General features: G+C 33.7%; 1 protein-coding gene across 1 annotated transcript in view; it reads left to right on the forward strand.

Moving 5' to 3' along the window:
• The window catches only part of LOC119645220 (venom dipeptidyl peptidase 4), a 162046-nt gene that overhangs the window by 18712 nt on the left and 128758 nt on the right, over positions 1-14576 (forward strand). Inside the window, exon 2 of the mRNA XM_038045262.1 lies at positions 6046-6452. Coding sequence (XP_037901190.1) covers positions 6048-6452 — 405 coding nt within the window. The 5' untranslated portion in view covers positions 6046-6047. The remainder of the gene's footprint in view (positions 1-6045; positions 6453-14576) is intronic.

Below are 14576 nucleotides of genomic sequence, written 5' to 3' on the forward strand. Positions count from 1 at the left end.
AAATGTCGAATCGCAATGTGGCCTAAGCGAACATTTTGACAATAATGTTAACGCTTTACTAAACACTACACCGTCGTCAACATCATGATGACCAAAGCCAACACTTTAATCACCGTTTACCTGGCCTTACTTATAAGACGTTTGGTCTAACGTCAGCACAAACCTTAAGCTTGACTTTGTCTGCTTTCTGTGAACGAACAGTTTTGCACTTGTTTACTTTTCCCATTCATAGGTACACATATGTGTTTGTGTATATATTTTATGTACGTTTGTTTGCATGTAGGATGTGAAAGACGTGTAATCAAACGAAAAATTACCAACACTCACTGAACGAAGAATGAGTATGACAGACAGACATATAAAGAAAATACAAATCAAAATGTTATAGCCAGGTGAGGTCGACCCTCTTAAATACCTACCTAGACCATTCGATTTACTACACTCTGAAATTGTATATATGTTTAAGAAAAATTATGAATTTTAATCATATAAAAAAATTAATTTTTTTATAATGAATTTTCTGATAGGCGGGAATTCAAGAAAGAAGTCAATGTGAGGCAAATTTAACAAAGTAAATTTATATATCAGATGATTGCTTTCAATTAATGTTCATCAGAAATTATGAAAAACTGTACCTCGTATTGCCATATTAAAAATGTACTTCCGATCAGAATCCTTATCTAGAGAGCGATCGACAAAATGCTCCTACGTACAATACGTTTATATATGAAACCTCTATTTTATCCCAATTTTTATCATAAATAAGTAAAAATTAAATCTTGCTACCACAGAAAAGGTTATAAAAGGCAATTCAATAAATCTCATTCTATCCCCATTCAAAATTTCCATCTATGTTTCGTGTATCGAAATATTGTCTCTCATGGATTTTGATTGAGAAACGCTTAAAATGGTCGTTTTTTTTTTTTTTTTTGCATATTAGCACTATTTTTGTATAAAAAGAGAGCTGTAGTAGGAATGATCCGATTCAATTCATTGACAATCGGTTTCGTTATCGGGACAAAATATAATCATTGTGTATCGAAATTCATCCAAGTATATCAAAAATTCGAAACTTTTTGATTAATTAGAAAAATACGTAAACAAACAAGGGGCTGACAGACGGACATGCATCCGCACATATATAATATATCTTTTTCACAAATGATGTCGAGCGTAATAAGAGAAGAGCGAAAGGGAGGAGAGATAAGTTAAATAAAAAGTTGTATAATATCAGGGACGGACATGAGTTATACGATTGAAACTATAGCGTTACTCTACATTATCAATTGAATATTATTTTGTAATAAATAAATATTCAATTGAATGAAGTAAAAAACTGTAATTAAGGAAATTTAATAAAGCCGAATCGGGTAACCGACATACAAATATGCCTCTTATGTCTTTCTTATAAGTGAATTACGCTTATACCTTAATTGCATTTACCTGGCCAACATTGTATTGAAAGTCAAGAATAATGTAATATTATGTTTGTTTTTGTCTGTCCGTGTATCTTTACTATCTGTTCCTTTCAAAGCGACACCTGTATGCAATACATATTTACAAAAAAAAAAAAAAAAAAAAAAACTTTAGAACATTATTAAACATAATGTTCGTTAATGATCATTACCGTAATGACAAGACACTATGCATTTACACACAATATGTTATTGATTTCTTTTCATTGCGCAGGCTTAGCCATGTGTTAAAATGTTAATAAATTGAAAGTCAAAGAGTAAGCACACATACACATGCACCGCGCAACATGCATTTGTATGCATACCTTTATTTTAACATAGGCTGAAACTACACTGTAAAAAATGTAAAGCAACACAATATAAAATCTAATAAGTGTTAAGCTTAATAAATGTATGAATTTAATAAACGATGCCACTATAACACTTTTGATATCTTAAGAGCTTCGTTTTTTTCAGACAAGTCAATATATGATTTGGATTCATTTCATAACTAAAACATAAAAAATAAAATTAATTATTAAAGAGTTATTTATAAAAATAGAAAAAAAAAAAATTATTGCCAAACATACGAATTAGTGTTAGTGTAGGGTTTAAGCCGAACTTTTCATACTCAGCCTCAACAAGTATTAAAATGATATATAATTTTACTTCCTATATATATATACATATAGATATACTTACATACATACATATACAGTATTTATTTATTATATGTGTAGGCAATGTTTAGGCGCAGAGAGCTGTATAAAATATCAACATTTCCTATAAATTTTAACGGGACTTAGGTGAGGGTTTGATAAGGTAAATTTTCAACAAAAACTCAAACTCGTAAAATCGATTTAAATGCAAATATTTTAAGAACAATTTCAACGCTCGAAACAATGTTCGGAAACTGCAATGCAATGATCGAGAGAATCTGCTTGCAGACTTCTCTATTAGGCAATCAATGACCACGACGACTCAAGATTTAACATAGGTCTGCGTCTTATTGAAGAGGCCGGTGAGGCATTAGTGTGATTGGGCGGCTGTCACAACTGGCAACTCAGGACGAATAGAAATTCAAGGATGAACGTGACACATTGAGTAATACCAACAAGCAAAAGTTGTTGTAATCCAAACTAGGACAACCACGGAGGTTAGGAAGTCGATGGGGGGTTTGGCAGAAAACTGACAGCTGGGTACACTCTGTCGGTGAGTATCGCGGTAGCTGTGTTTACCCCAAATGCAAAGGCATTAAACAATTAGAATTGCACATAGGCCCCCCTTGCCCGCAGAAATGGATTCGACCCACTACAAAACTTTTACATCTTTTTTACTCCAGCTTTATCTTAGGCGCTCTAAGTGATATTGGATTTTCTTGCAAGATTGGTAGCGCAACTTGCCGCTTGCAGATAACTCATAAACGAACGTGTTTCGGCTGAGTAAGCCCACAAGCCACTGTGCACAGGTGGACCACAAAAAGACATCTAAAGCAAATCCAAAGTACGCACTACGGTGATTATAAAAGCCTACTATAAATAAATTTTCTTGTGATTTTCATAATTGCCCTCCATACGGTTAAATATTTTCTTTTACAATTGCTTATAATAATCCCTGGAATTCAATGTACGTAGTGTTATGTTCATGTGCGAATTATGATTTTTTATTTCGGATTTTTCATACTCGTTACTGAGGTATGTCAGTAAACAAAGCTTATTCAAAAGCATAAAATATGTTTATATTTAGAATATTGTAACTATATTGATTCAGCTTACTCTATGTCGTTCTCTACAGATTTATATTGGTTAGAATATAACGCTATCTGCTATGCTGCCGTTTGTATTCTCAAAAGTAGACATCACGTAGACGCCGCGAAGTCCAAGATTTTGTCATATATGTACCAATAGGTTATGAACAAAAGAAAATATTGTTAGAAATGATCTGGGAACTATAAAAGAAATTCATTGCACATACGCTACAAAGCTACGTTTTACATATAAATGTCTATGTTACGAATATACACACAGATACATACATATATGCATATGTAAATAGCATATATTTCGTCAGGGGGCGATATTTGACAGCAATAGAGTGAAATCGTTGCGTCGACTCGTCAGCATGGATGTAACATGAATCCATATCTATCACTCCATACCATTAGCAAGCACAGTCTAGGCTTCATTTTTTTTGGGCGAAGCGTTGTATAATTTTCATTTGATTATCGTCGAAAACAATTATTCAAACTTATTGCCGCGCTGGGGTGATAAAATGAAGCAAGTAAGATGGCATTGTTTGGTGCTTATCTATTTCTTTGTTCAAATTGAATAAAAAGATGATTAGCGTTTCGAAGCTTTTCAACATCACTAAATATTGAATATTACTGCGACAACTTTCGTAAAGATAAAAAATTTATACTAAAAATTTATGCTTTTTTTTATGCCAATGGCTGTGTATGTACGTGTACTCCCTTTTGTAATTATAATGGAATGATTTTTTCTATCTAAGATCGCTATAAATAACTCGAAACAATTTATTGGAAAATTTTGAGGTTATGTTGCAATCGTGCAATCATTAAGTACCACTGGTGGGAAGGTGAGTGAAGGTTTATATTGGCCGACAAAAGATATCTGTAATGACAGTTTATAAATTTTTCATTTACAGTCTCCTCTCGATAAAGAGATAAAAGTTTTTTGTTGAGATATGAAGCGGGTATAAAAAGATTCGACTTGATTCGTGTAAAAATTGCTTGTCTCTGTAATTTTGCTATGTCTCTATAAAATTGCCAGGAATTTAACACTTGCCTTACGAAAGGCAACAATAGAAAAATGCTTCTACCTTTCACTGCAACTTCAACTCGAACTGCAATCGTTAATATCAGTTTTTATATAATTACACTTGAATTATATGCAATTGTGCGAAAGAAAGAAAAAAGTTTGCACATTGATGAAATTATTTTCTCTGCCTTTTTCGAATATTTTTGTGCTTTTCTTTTCTTTTTTTTTTTTTTGAGCAAATAACAGGAGAAATTCCATCACAATAGTTATTGAAATTGCTAAACACTTAAAGAAAAAAAATTGCACAAAGTCATGCAGACACAATTGTGGAATAGTTTAAAGGAAAACTTATTGACAATTTTCTTCATTTGTTAAAGTTATTTGTCGGGCGAAAATAGCAAATATGCAAAAAGATAGGAAAGAAGAGAAGAGGATAAGTCAGTGAATATTTTGCTTTGCGAAAAATGGCAACTGTAACCTTAAGTAATAATAATGAAATTCCATAAGAAAAACTACAATTTAACGTAACGCTTGCGGTTTACTGCCTCAAGTCTTTTTGAGTATTGTATAGCGTATACTAAGTTTGTACGAATGTAGGTAACATTTAGAAGGGCTTAAGACCGTTAGCCTGATTTTTTAGTATATCGACCATTTCAGAATAATTTTCTGAATCGATTTAACCTTATCTGTCCATCTGTCAGCATGTCTGTCTGTGTAACTGAATTGTTTCCGCTCAAGCACGAACACAATTGAAAATGGATTAGATCGGATCATTTTGTTTTGCAAACACTTCCCGCCTCACGACTTCTCAGGAAGTGTTTATTATATGAAAAAAATGTAATTTTTAATATTTCGCCCCAAAATGCGGTAATAATTAGTATTTTAGCCTATAAAGTAAATATGAAAAGTTGGACCGGAAGTACTGAATTGGCTGCAATCTAGCCATCCCTACCAAGCAAGCCTGGCTATTTTTTAATATTTTATCATCAAAATTGATCCACAATACTTATTTGATATAAAAGTTGACCGAACCAAATTTGAATCACGTCGATCGATTTTTTGGACTCCACGATAAGTAAGCGTTTATATGACAAGATGTCTGATTTTTATTACTTTATACCGAACAGAGTAACGAGATCTATGATCTATGAAATTAAATTTGTCAAATTTGGACTACGACAGTCGTACAAGGGCTTCCATGAAAAATTGCGCCTTTACTTAGACATAATTTATAATTTTTACTTACGTACTAGTTGTACTAGGATGTTGAGTGATCGCCCTTGACCGACTATAATGTTTTTACTTGCTTTTATTGATGAAAGCTTAACGAGAAATGGATAAATTTTAAAAGTAAAATCAATATTGATATATTGAAGAAGACATTAATCAATGAATTAAATTTTTGTGTGTTTGTGCGGTAAGATCCTTTTCAATTCCTATTAGAAAAATAACGAAAAAATATTTTTCATAATTTTCTACGAATATTTTTCTATAATTTTCAGAATTCCATATATATATTCATCTTTGTCCGCCAGCAATATTTAAAAATAACTGCATTTTTATGTACGCACACATACGTGTAACGCCAAAAACCGATATTTGCGTTGCAGTGAGAATTCTATGAAAACAGAAAATGTAAACGAAAAAAACACAAAAATAAATAAATAAATAAAATAAACAAAACTAAAAAAACTAAATAGAATTAAATACAAAAATCATAAACAGAACGAACTAAAAATAACCGAGAGATTGATAAAATTTATGTAAACTTTCGATTTTTTCTTTTTTTTTTTTTGGGTTTTCTTGATGGCAAGCTATGAGTGCGTGGATGGAAATATTAAATGCACAACATCACCTCGAAACGTCGACATCAACAAGTCGAGCAATTGGCAGCAATAAACGCCATCGTCGTCATAGATCACGTGGCAATAAGGTGTCGCGAAATACGGTTCATGCAACAAACGCGACTGCGAGAGTCCATCTAACGACAGATTTATTCAAAAAGTTTAGCAATAAATTCCGCGCAAATAGCACAGAGTCAGTACGATATGCGGCCTTAGAACAAGCAGATCCAGAGGCCGCTCTCAATACGTTAAGCTCAAGTAGCGAAGAGGATCTATTCATTCCTCGACTACGTCAGTATAACAACAATCAACGGAATATGTCACGCAATAAAGGCAATAATTATTCGATGCGTGAGAATTTCGAAAACACTTTCCAGGTAAAAATTTTAAATTATAATCAAATAAATTAAATTTCCATATTCGAATGCTTAATAAGCATGTACAAGCGGTAGAAAAGTAAGAAGAGATAAGTTTTTATTATAAATATATGTAAAATTATTTCGTTAAGATACATTTGTTGCACTTCATGGATTACTTAGCATTACTTGTTTCACACTTTTTTGTGTTTTCTTTTCTTTTATCTTTTCATTTTTGTCCTTAAATATGATATTCAAAACACATTCTCTTATTCATCCAGAAAACTTGGTAGCGTCATGTTTCTCAGTTCGCTGGCAAACTTTTCTGTTACAATTTCGGACGTGACTGAAGTTGAAAAAATTAGTATTTCGACAAATTTACAAATTTTACATTCACATTAGCATTCACATATATTCACATTCGCATTAAAAATTCACACTTACAATCCTTTATTTGTTGTTGTTTGTTTTATGCATAAGTTATTCATTAATTAAGCACAATAAACACGTCCTGTGTAAGTATTTAGCTTTCGGGCGAATGCTTAGATTTTTTAAGTTCGAGTAATTTACCAGCACATGCCAAAAACTTCGATAGAGATAAATAATGCTATGTGTTATGGAACTACATCCTACAATCGATGCTTGTGGCGTGTGTCAATTATTTCGATATAGCGTACGTAATCCATAAGTGGATCCGAACACACTTTTTCAAAGTCAAAGAAGTTATTTAAAGCTATTTTAAAAGCTAATGATAAATGGTAAAGATTTTGTTTGCGCAACTTAAACGGTATAAATAGGCCTGCATTGCAAACTCAAACAACAACAACAACAACATCAAAAAAGAAGAAAAAACCAATTGACAAATGGCTAACTGACGCAATACCAAACTAAATGAGGAGAAAAATAATGAAATTCATGTTTGTGCTATTTTTTTAATGTAAAATCACGTGGAGGTCACATTTGGTGCACTCAGATGATTAATCCGGGGATTAATGCAAATTGTGTATTGCATTGAATTATGACAAAGCTTAGTAGAGAAGATTAAAACCTTTTGAAAATGATTTAAATCTTCTATCTCAAATCTAATTAAATTTGCATACATTGTAAATTCAAATTTGTTCATCCAGTTGACCTTTATTTGACAGTAACTAACGGTGCTTCCTTCTACTGGCAAGCGAATAATTTTTCTTCTCTCATTCTATCTACATTTCAATACCTGCACAATAAACAAAATGATTTCTATCTAGTCTACGAGAAATATAATCAAATTTCAAATATCGTATTTTCGTATATCGTATCGTATATACGTATGTTTAGTATGTCCAGTCAATCAGGATATGTCTGCTATTTGTGTAACACGGTGACTGTCAGAGTGAATTGAGGAAAGAGAGAAAGAGAGAAAGAGATAAAAAGTGGCCGCAGTCTAATAGGGGTTTTTTTATTCACGTCTATCCACTGAGCACTCTTACTATAGCTACGACCAACGAACTCTACCGCACTTGAGATGTGAACCAGCACACATTGATTTTGCAGCCGCACTTCTTGCCTATTCGGCTAAGCGTGCGGATATGGGAGCGGATTCGAGAAATAGGCGTACTTGCCTCAAATATAGCGCAGTAAATTTCTTGGTCAATTGGTATCACATTATCAAATATTAAGAGATAAGAGACATTGCTGCCATATAAAGATTTATTTTGTTGAGGAGCCTTTATATGCGAGGAATACAAGAAATGACCGCGTTTCGTGGAAATTTCCCCTTATGCATTTAATACGCTAGAATGCGATTTCCCACCAACCCTTGTCTAGAAATGAACACAATGACAAAAGAGTTTGAACTTACATTCGTGCTGTTGAAAAGTTTGCAAGACTTAAAAAAAACACAAAAACCTTAAACGACAATATATTGTATATCTATTCCTCTGATCAGTATCAAACTTTCAATTGCTTTTAGCACTCCGTCCGTCTAACTGTTCGTCTGTCTGTCCGTGTGTGTTAAACATTCGCAACATAGCATACATTGATATGTCAACTTCAAACTTCGTAAAATCCTTGCAAGCTTTTGCGGGTTATAAGGTCATAAGTGAATATTTAATTTATCCGATTGACTACATTTTTAATAGGCTTTGGGCCTTGGTATGTCAAAATACGTCAGCTTATCAAATTTCAAAACTAAAAGCGTATACATCAGCATGTCACAAGGACAGACGAATCGGTTCAGATATCGTTGATTGTTAAATATTTACGAGCAATTTTAAAGATTTTAAGGGGATTCATTTATTTTCAGCGTAATAAGGAGATAATTGGAATTTGTCTTTAAAGGTTGCTTCATTATTTTTGAAAATATTCCCCTTTGCGATCTATACGCTTTTGCATATGTCCGAACCATTTGTCAAAGCATTTTTTCCTTCCGCTGGAGGTACTTGCAAAACATGGTTTTTGAAAGTATTAGCGACTTGTTGTGGCGATGAAATTCCCCGTTTCGGGAATTTATGCTTGACGTTCGGTTACAAAAAGATATCATTAGGTGCCATATCAGGACTGTGCGGTAAATGTCCGAGTAATTTAAGTCTTTGAGCATTTAGTTAGTCGCTTATTAGAACAGCTCACGTTACAAAAATGAAGATTGATCCCGCGACGTTTGTTTGTTTTCTCTATTTGATCAGAGAATTTCCGCAACCAGGTGATTGTGTATCGTTCAGACAAAGTTGTCCCCTAAATTCACTGTTCCCCTAAATTCACTGTTGTTATATTGCCAACGCGTTCGAACAAGCAGGGGACAATGTTTTTCAAAATGCTTCGAGCACGAACAACTCTTATTGGGTTTGGTTTATCTTGAAACACCTATAGAATCGATTATTGTTTATTTTTCAGCTCGCGTGCATAAATCCATGAATCTTCACCTTATGTCATTCCATACACGTCTTGTTAAGTATTTGCTTGCATCAATCGATACGAGCGCACTTTTGAGGTGCCCTCAAAGTATGTGGGGTTCAATGAGAGCAAAGCTTTCACATGGCTAAGTGATCTCTCAATTTTTTATATATATATTAAGATGGAGCTAATGACAGAATGTCAGCTCTTGCACAACATCATTATTTTCTGGCGCAATAAGTAATTATGCATGATTGTCGCGACTACCGTCGCGAGTGAGCGAGTGATGACAAGAGTTAACCTGGTTATATCAGTGTTCCACGGTAGTAGAGGATGGGATTTCATTGACGTAAGGTGAACGATGCAATCTTGTTTTGATAATTCACGTCGACTCAGGAGTTAATACAATTTTTGCACTGCAACTTAATTTTCAAGTCAATAAAAACCGCGCGCAAATGAAAAAATATTCTGAAAAAGTTTATGCTCAAACTTATTATAGTTTCCAGTGGAAACTTCAAATGACACTTAACAATATGTAGTGTTGCTTAAACCGCAAAATACAAACGGCGACCCACGTAGATAGAAAAATTACTATAAAACATACATACAGTTTAAGTTTAAGTGATTTTGGCTAGGCTGGGGGAGAAAATGCATTTTCAGCTGGTAATTCATTCTGTTTCCACTTGCTAAGTACAGGACAATTCACATAATAAATATGAAAGTGGAGTTTATCCGTAGTTGGCACAAGGAGTCAATGTATCGCATCATGGGTACCGTTCTCTTTGCTGGCAAAGATATTCAATTCACCACAATACAAGTTTGGTAAAATAGCATAGAAACAGAATAATTTCCTAATGCATACAAGGAAATCTCTTTTGAATCGTACCGTTACATGGGATCAAAAGTGAATTTATTTTGAGAATCCTATCCACATCTGTCGCATGACCGAATCGCTACGATAAGACGACGTCACTCTGCCCTCGGTGGGACCAGAAGGATGAGCTTGATTAAAATCTGATGAAACGATTAATACGAAACGCTACTAACATTAATCGATTTGAAATATTCGGTTTTTTAAAAGGACCAGAATAACAAAAAGTAAGACCAGGGCACCTCTTGACATTCCATCTATCTATGAATATTGATGTATTCAACTAGAAGATGCTTGCCCATGCGGTTTACCCATCAGACTCGAGTCGTTTCGATCACCACTTAAATGCATCGATTGGTCACGCACTTGTTATAGCCGCACTTTGATTCGAATGAAGATGACAATGACAGATTTTTAAAGGCGTACCATCCAAAAATTGTGAGACAAATGGAAGAAATGCATAGCAATGCGATAGGCAATATACCGAATGAAATACTTTTTATAATTTTTCATGTAGTAAATGTGTATTTTCTACAAATTGATTGCATTACTCGAATTACGTTGCTGTTTGGCGGTTTAGATAGTGAAAATGATAGGGAAAATCCGGACAAGCGTAATTTTCTAATTCAAGCGGTAGACAGTTTAGCAGGCGAAGATAATTGAATCGTTACTATCACCAATTTCTCTCCGTCTAAAACGTTTAGAAAAAATATATTGTGCCTTTGACGTTAGATTTGAATAAATGACAATATTGCTCAGAAGATTCAGTCTTTCAATACGGCCAACTCAATGATAATTAGTCTTCGCCTCACACGGGCAATTTCTTAAGAGTATTCACATTTAGGGTTAAGAGAAAATTTTCTATATTTCTACGTTTTCAGAATATCGAAATGTATAAATGAATAAACAAAACGGAAAGTGTTCTTCACTACCCTTCTTGGCCTGAGACGATCATGCGCTTTAAATGCCGGTCATAGATTAGAAAGTCTGTATAAAAAATTGACACAAGAGTTTCGCAAATTTATGCATTTGTATGTATGTATGCATCCTAACCTAACTCATCCTTATATATACATATATGTGTAAGTACTTATCTACATATGTGCTGTAATAAATATTTCAAAGTAGAAAAGAAAACAAAAAAAAAAAAAAAAAAAAAGAAAAGAGGAAACATTTCACACGTGCAACGTGCGGAGAGGCTCTTCGAAATTTTAAATAAAAGCTATGCTTATGCATACATAAATATTTACACCCACCTATGCAAAAAACAAACACACACCTCAGCACACACACAAATTCGTGTGTAATAAGTGCATGTGACCAATTCATCTGCAAAATTGTGCGCACCGAACATTGCAAAAATCTTTCTCCCGCGTGTGTTAGTTAGTATGTAAAGAAAATTGAAAATAAATTATTTTTCAAAACTATTGAGAAGTAATCAAAATAAGAGATAATGAAATTTGTAGACGTCCTTCTGACACTATACCTTCTAGCTTTCCTCTGGTCAGAAGGTCACTTCTTTCAGTTAATATTATATAAAAACAATCCTTTCATTCTTCTTTTATTTATAACTTATTTCAGTTATTTATATTGGAGGCAGCCTAAAATTGTCGGAAATGTAACTTTTATTGTAACAAGCTGGTAAATAATTAATCATAGTTAAGGAATTAAGCATCTGTTGTCAGAAGTTGTTAAGGACCAACTTTTTTACTAATAGACGCTCACGCTGCCTATCTTGCCCATCTTACCTACCTACTTACCTACCTACTTACTTACTTACTTACTTACTTACTTACTTACTTACTTACTCTGTGTACATGTTTACCATTTACTGTGATGGTAAGAAGCAATTAAACTTAAGACTGTAAATAAACCTTTCGAGTAAGTTGTACATTTTCAGTTCAAAAAAAATTATACTTTGTCATGATGTCAACAGAAAAAGAGAAAAAAAAAAAGCAATTAACACTTTTAACACTTTTATAGTTAACTGAAAGGAAATGCGGAAGAAAACAAAAATAGAAAAGGACTGAAAGGAAAATTTTTAAATTGCAAAGAATGAATGAAAGACTGCATAAACGCGATGAACGACTGAATTAGTGCGAATGGTAGGAGTGCCTGCCACACGCAAAACTTTTGCTGTCCCCCTTCGCGATGCAATTGAAAGAAAGAAGCGAATGAATTTTTTTTTCATTTTTGTTTTTTTTTTTTCTTTTTTATTTTAAATTAAAAACTGCGTTAGAAAAAAAAGGAAAACTTATAACGGAAACGCGCGACATAGATGTAAAGTAGTAAAAAGCTTTCATAAGCCTATCATTGTGTCAGCGACGGCGGCATATAACAGCATTAATGCCAAACCACCACTAAGACGCTAATATCACACCGCAGGCTCTCTACTGTGCAGCTGTCATTTACATGAAAGATCTCTTCTATGCTAAAGCAAGCGTAGTTATATTAGAAAATTTATGAGAACAGAATTTGACGTGAACAAGCGAGAAAACCATGTAAGAAAGTTATGTTCGACTTAGGACCACCTAGCTTTGAAATATTGTTTTTTTCTTTTTTCTGTTTTGTTTAGCAAAACTCAATTCATTATAAAAATGATTTCGTTTTTTAAACAAAACTATAATTATGTGTATGTATGTGCACGTATGTTTGCCATCTTTATCGTCCTTGAATGGAAAGAACTTCAAATTTTCCCAATTTTTCCAAGGTATTCACTTAATCCCTAATATTTATTTATTTAAAGTTGGTCAGTGTTGTCTATCCACTTGGAGAACTCTTGCTGGCGGGTGCGATACATATTGCCATTCTGAGCTCAGTTCAGGTATTCATCTATCAAACGTTGGGAGATGGTGTTCTTCAAATGTTCCTTGCAATTTGGACAATGCTTTATATCTACTTCAATAGGATAGTTCCGTTGTCATACCGATTGCGTGCTTTGCAAATTATCTTGAAGCGACAGATTTTGCCTTTAGTTATTTTATATCAAACTTGCTTCGCACCCCACGACAATTTTATTCTCTCTCGCTGGTGCGAGAGATACTCTCACTCACTATATTACCCTTAATTGTACCCGACATCGTTTGTTGTGGAACGTAGATTCAGTTTATGCAGATGTTTTTAGCATTCAGAAGAATTTCAAATAGAGTCACAAGAGTCGGATCAAGATCATATTTTGAATCTTCTTCCTGTCTGTCATTGTGCCTGTCTGCCTAACGTTTCGCCATGTATCTGCGATCTACGGGTGCGGGATGCGGGTCTTGAAATATTTTGATAAGATTTGTTGCACTTAAATGTTTTGTCTTCAGGACGAACACTATTAAAAATGGTTTGGATCGGGCCAAACTTTCTATCATCCTCATTATAAAACGTTTTATTTTGAAAAGTTCTTTTACGGAAAATGCAATTTAGAGGATTACGCATCAAAATTCGCAAGGTTTTTTTTGGACCTCTCCTCATATAATCATTCCTACTAAAATGAAAGCAAAAAAAATCTATATAAAGTACGTTTTTCAGTTGTCTTAAACTGGAATTACACCAGTCCACGTTTTATTCCACGCCTCCCTCCCTCCCAGCACATACACATACATAAGATTCCCCAAAAAGATAAGCGTCTACATGGCAACAAAGTCAAATTTTCATTATTCTGGCAGGGATTGGATTAATTGCATTAACTTAAACGATGTAGGATGAAGGTTATTGAAAGCCTTTGGCGCACTTTCGTATCTTCATTCACTTTACATGCTCACTAGGTTGGTTTGTGAGAAACGTGCTATAAAGCTCAGACATCGTATTGTTTTCAATGTGCTTTGGTGCTGCTGGAAGCGCTTACAATTCCTTTCCAAAAGTGAGTTACTTTTTATGTTTCCAAACCAAATTTAAAATGAATTTTTTAATAATTGCCCACAAAAACATTGCGAATACGCGGCAATACGTCTTAATTGCTTGCCTGACAAATACAAACAAATTGTCAGAATTGGCTGCGAAATGCTATCTTTTATAACTGCGTTCGTAAGTGTTACGCAATGTAAACACATACCCATTAAAGTACAAACAAAATCGACTTAATGCGTAGCTTATAGTAGACACTATTCAAAAATTCTTGTCAGTTTTTGATCAAAGACGATATTTCTGAAGACACGACAATGTTTACTTCTAAAGCAAAAGTTTAGATTAAAAAAGTCTTGGCGCGCACAAAAACATTTCTCGTAGGTTCATATTGACTATGCAATTATCTTTTGAGATTGCAAAATCGAGTAATGATTAAAAATCTTATGAAAAAAACTGAAGTTATCCGCACGTTTTACTACATTTAAAGCGATCTTCATCTCATATATCTTTACGTGTTGCAAACGGAAAGATTAAAACACTACGCTGACGGCCTTTAGCAATATACATGAAAA

Source organism: Glossina fuscipes, unplaced genomic scaffold (assembly GCF_014805625.2).
Source record: "Glossina fuscipes isolate IAEA_lab_2018 unplaced genomic scaffold, Yale_Gfus_2 1, whole genome shotgun sequence".
NCBI lineage: Eukaryota > Metazoa > Arthropoda > Insecta > Diptera > Glossinidae > Glossina > Glossina fuscipes.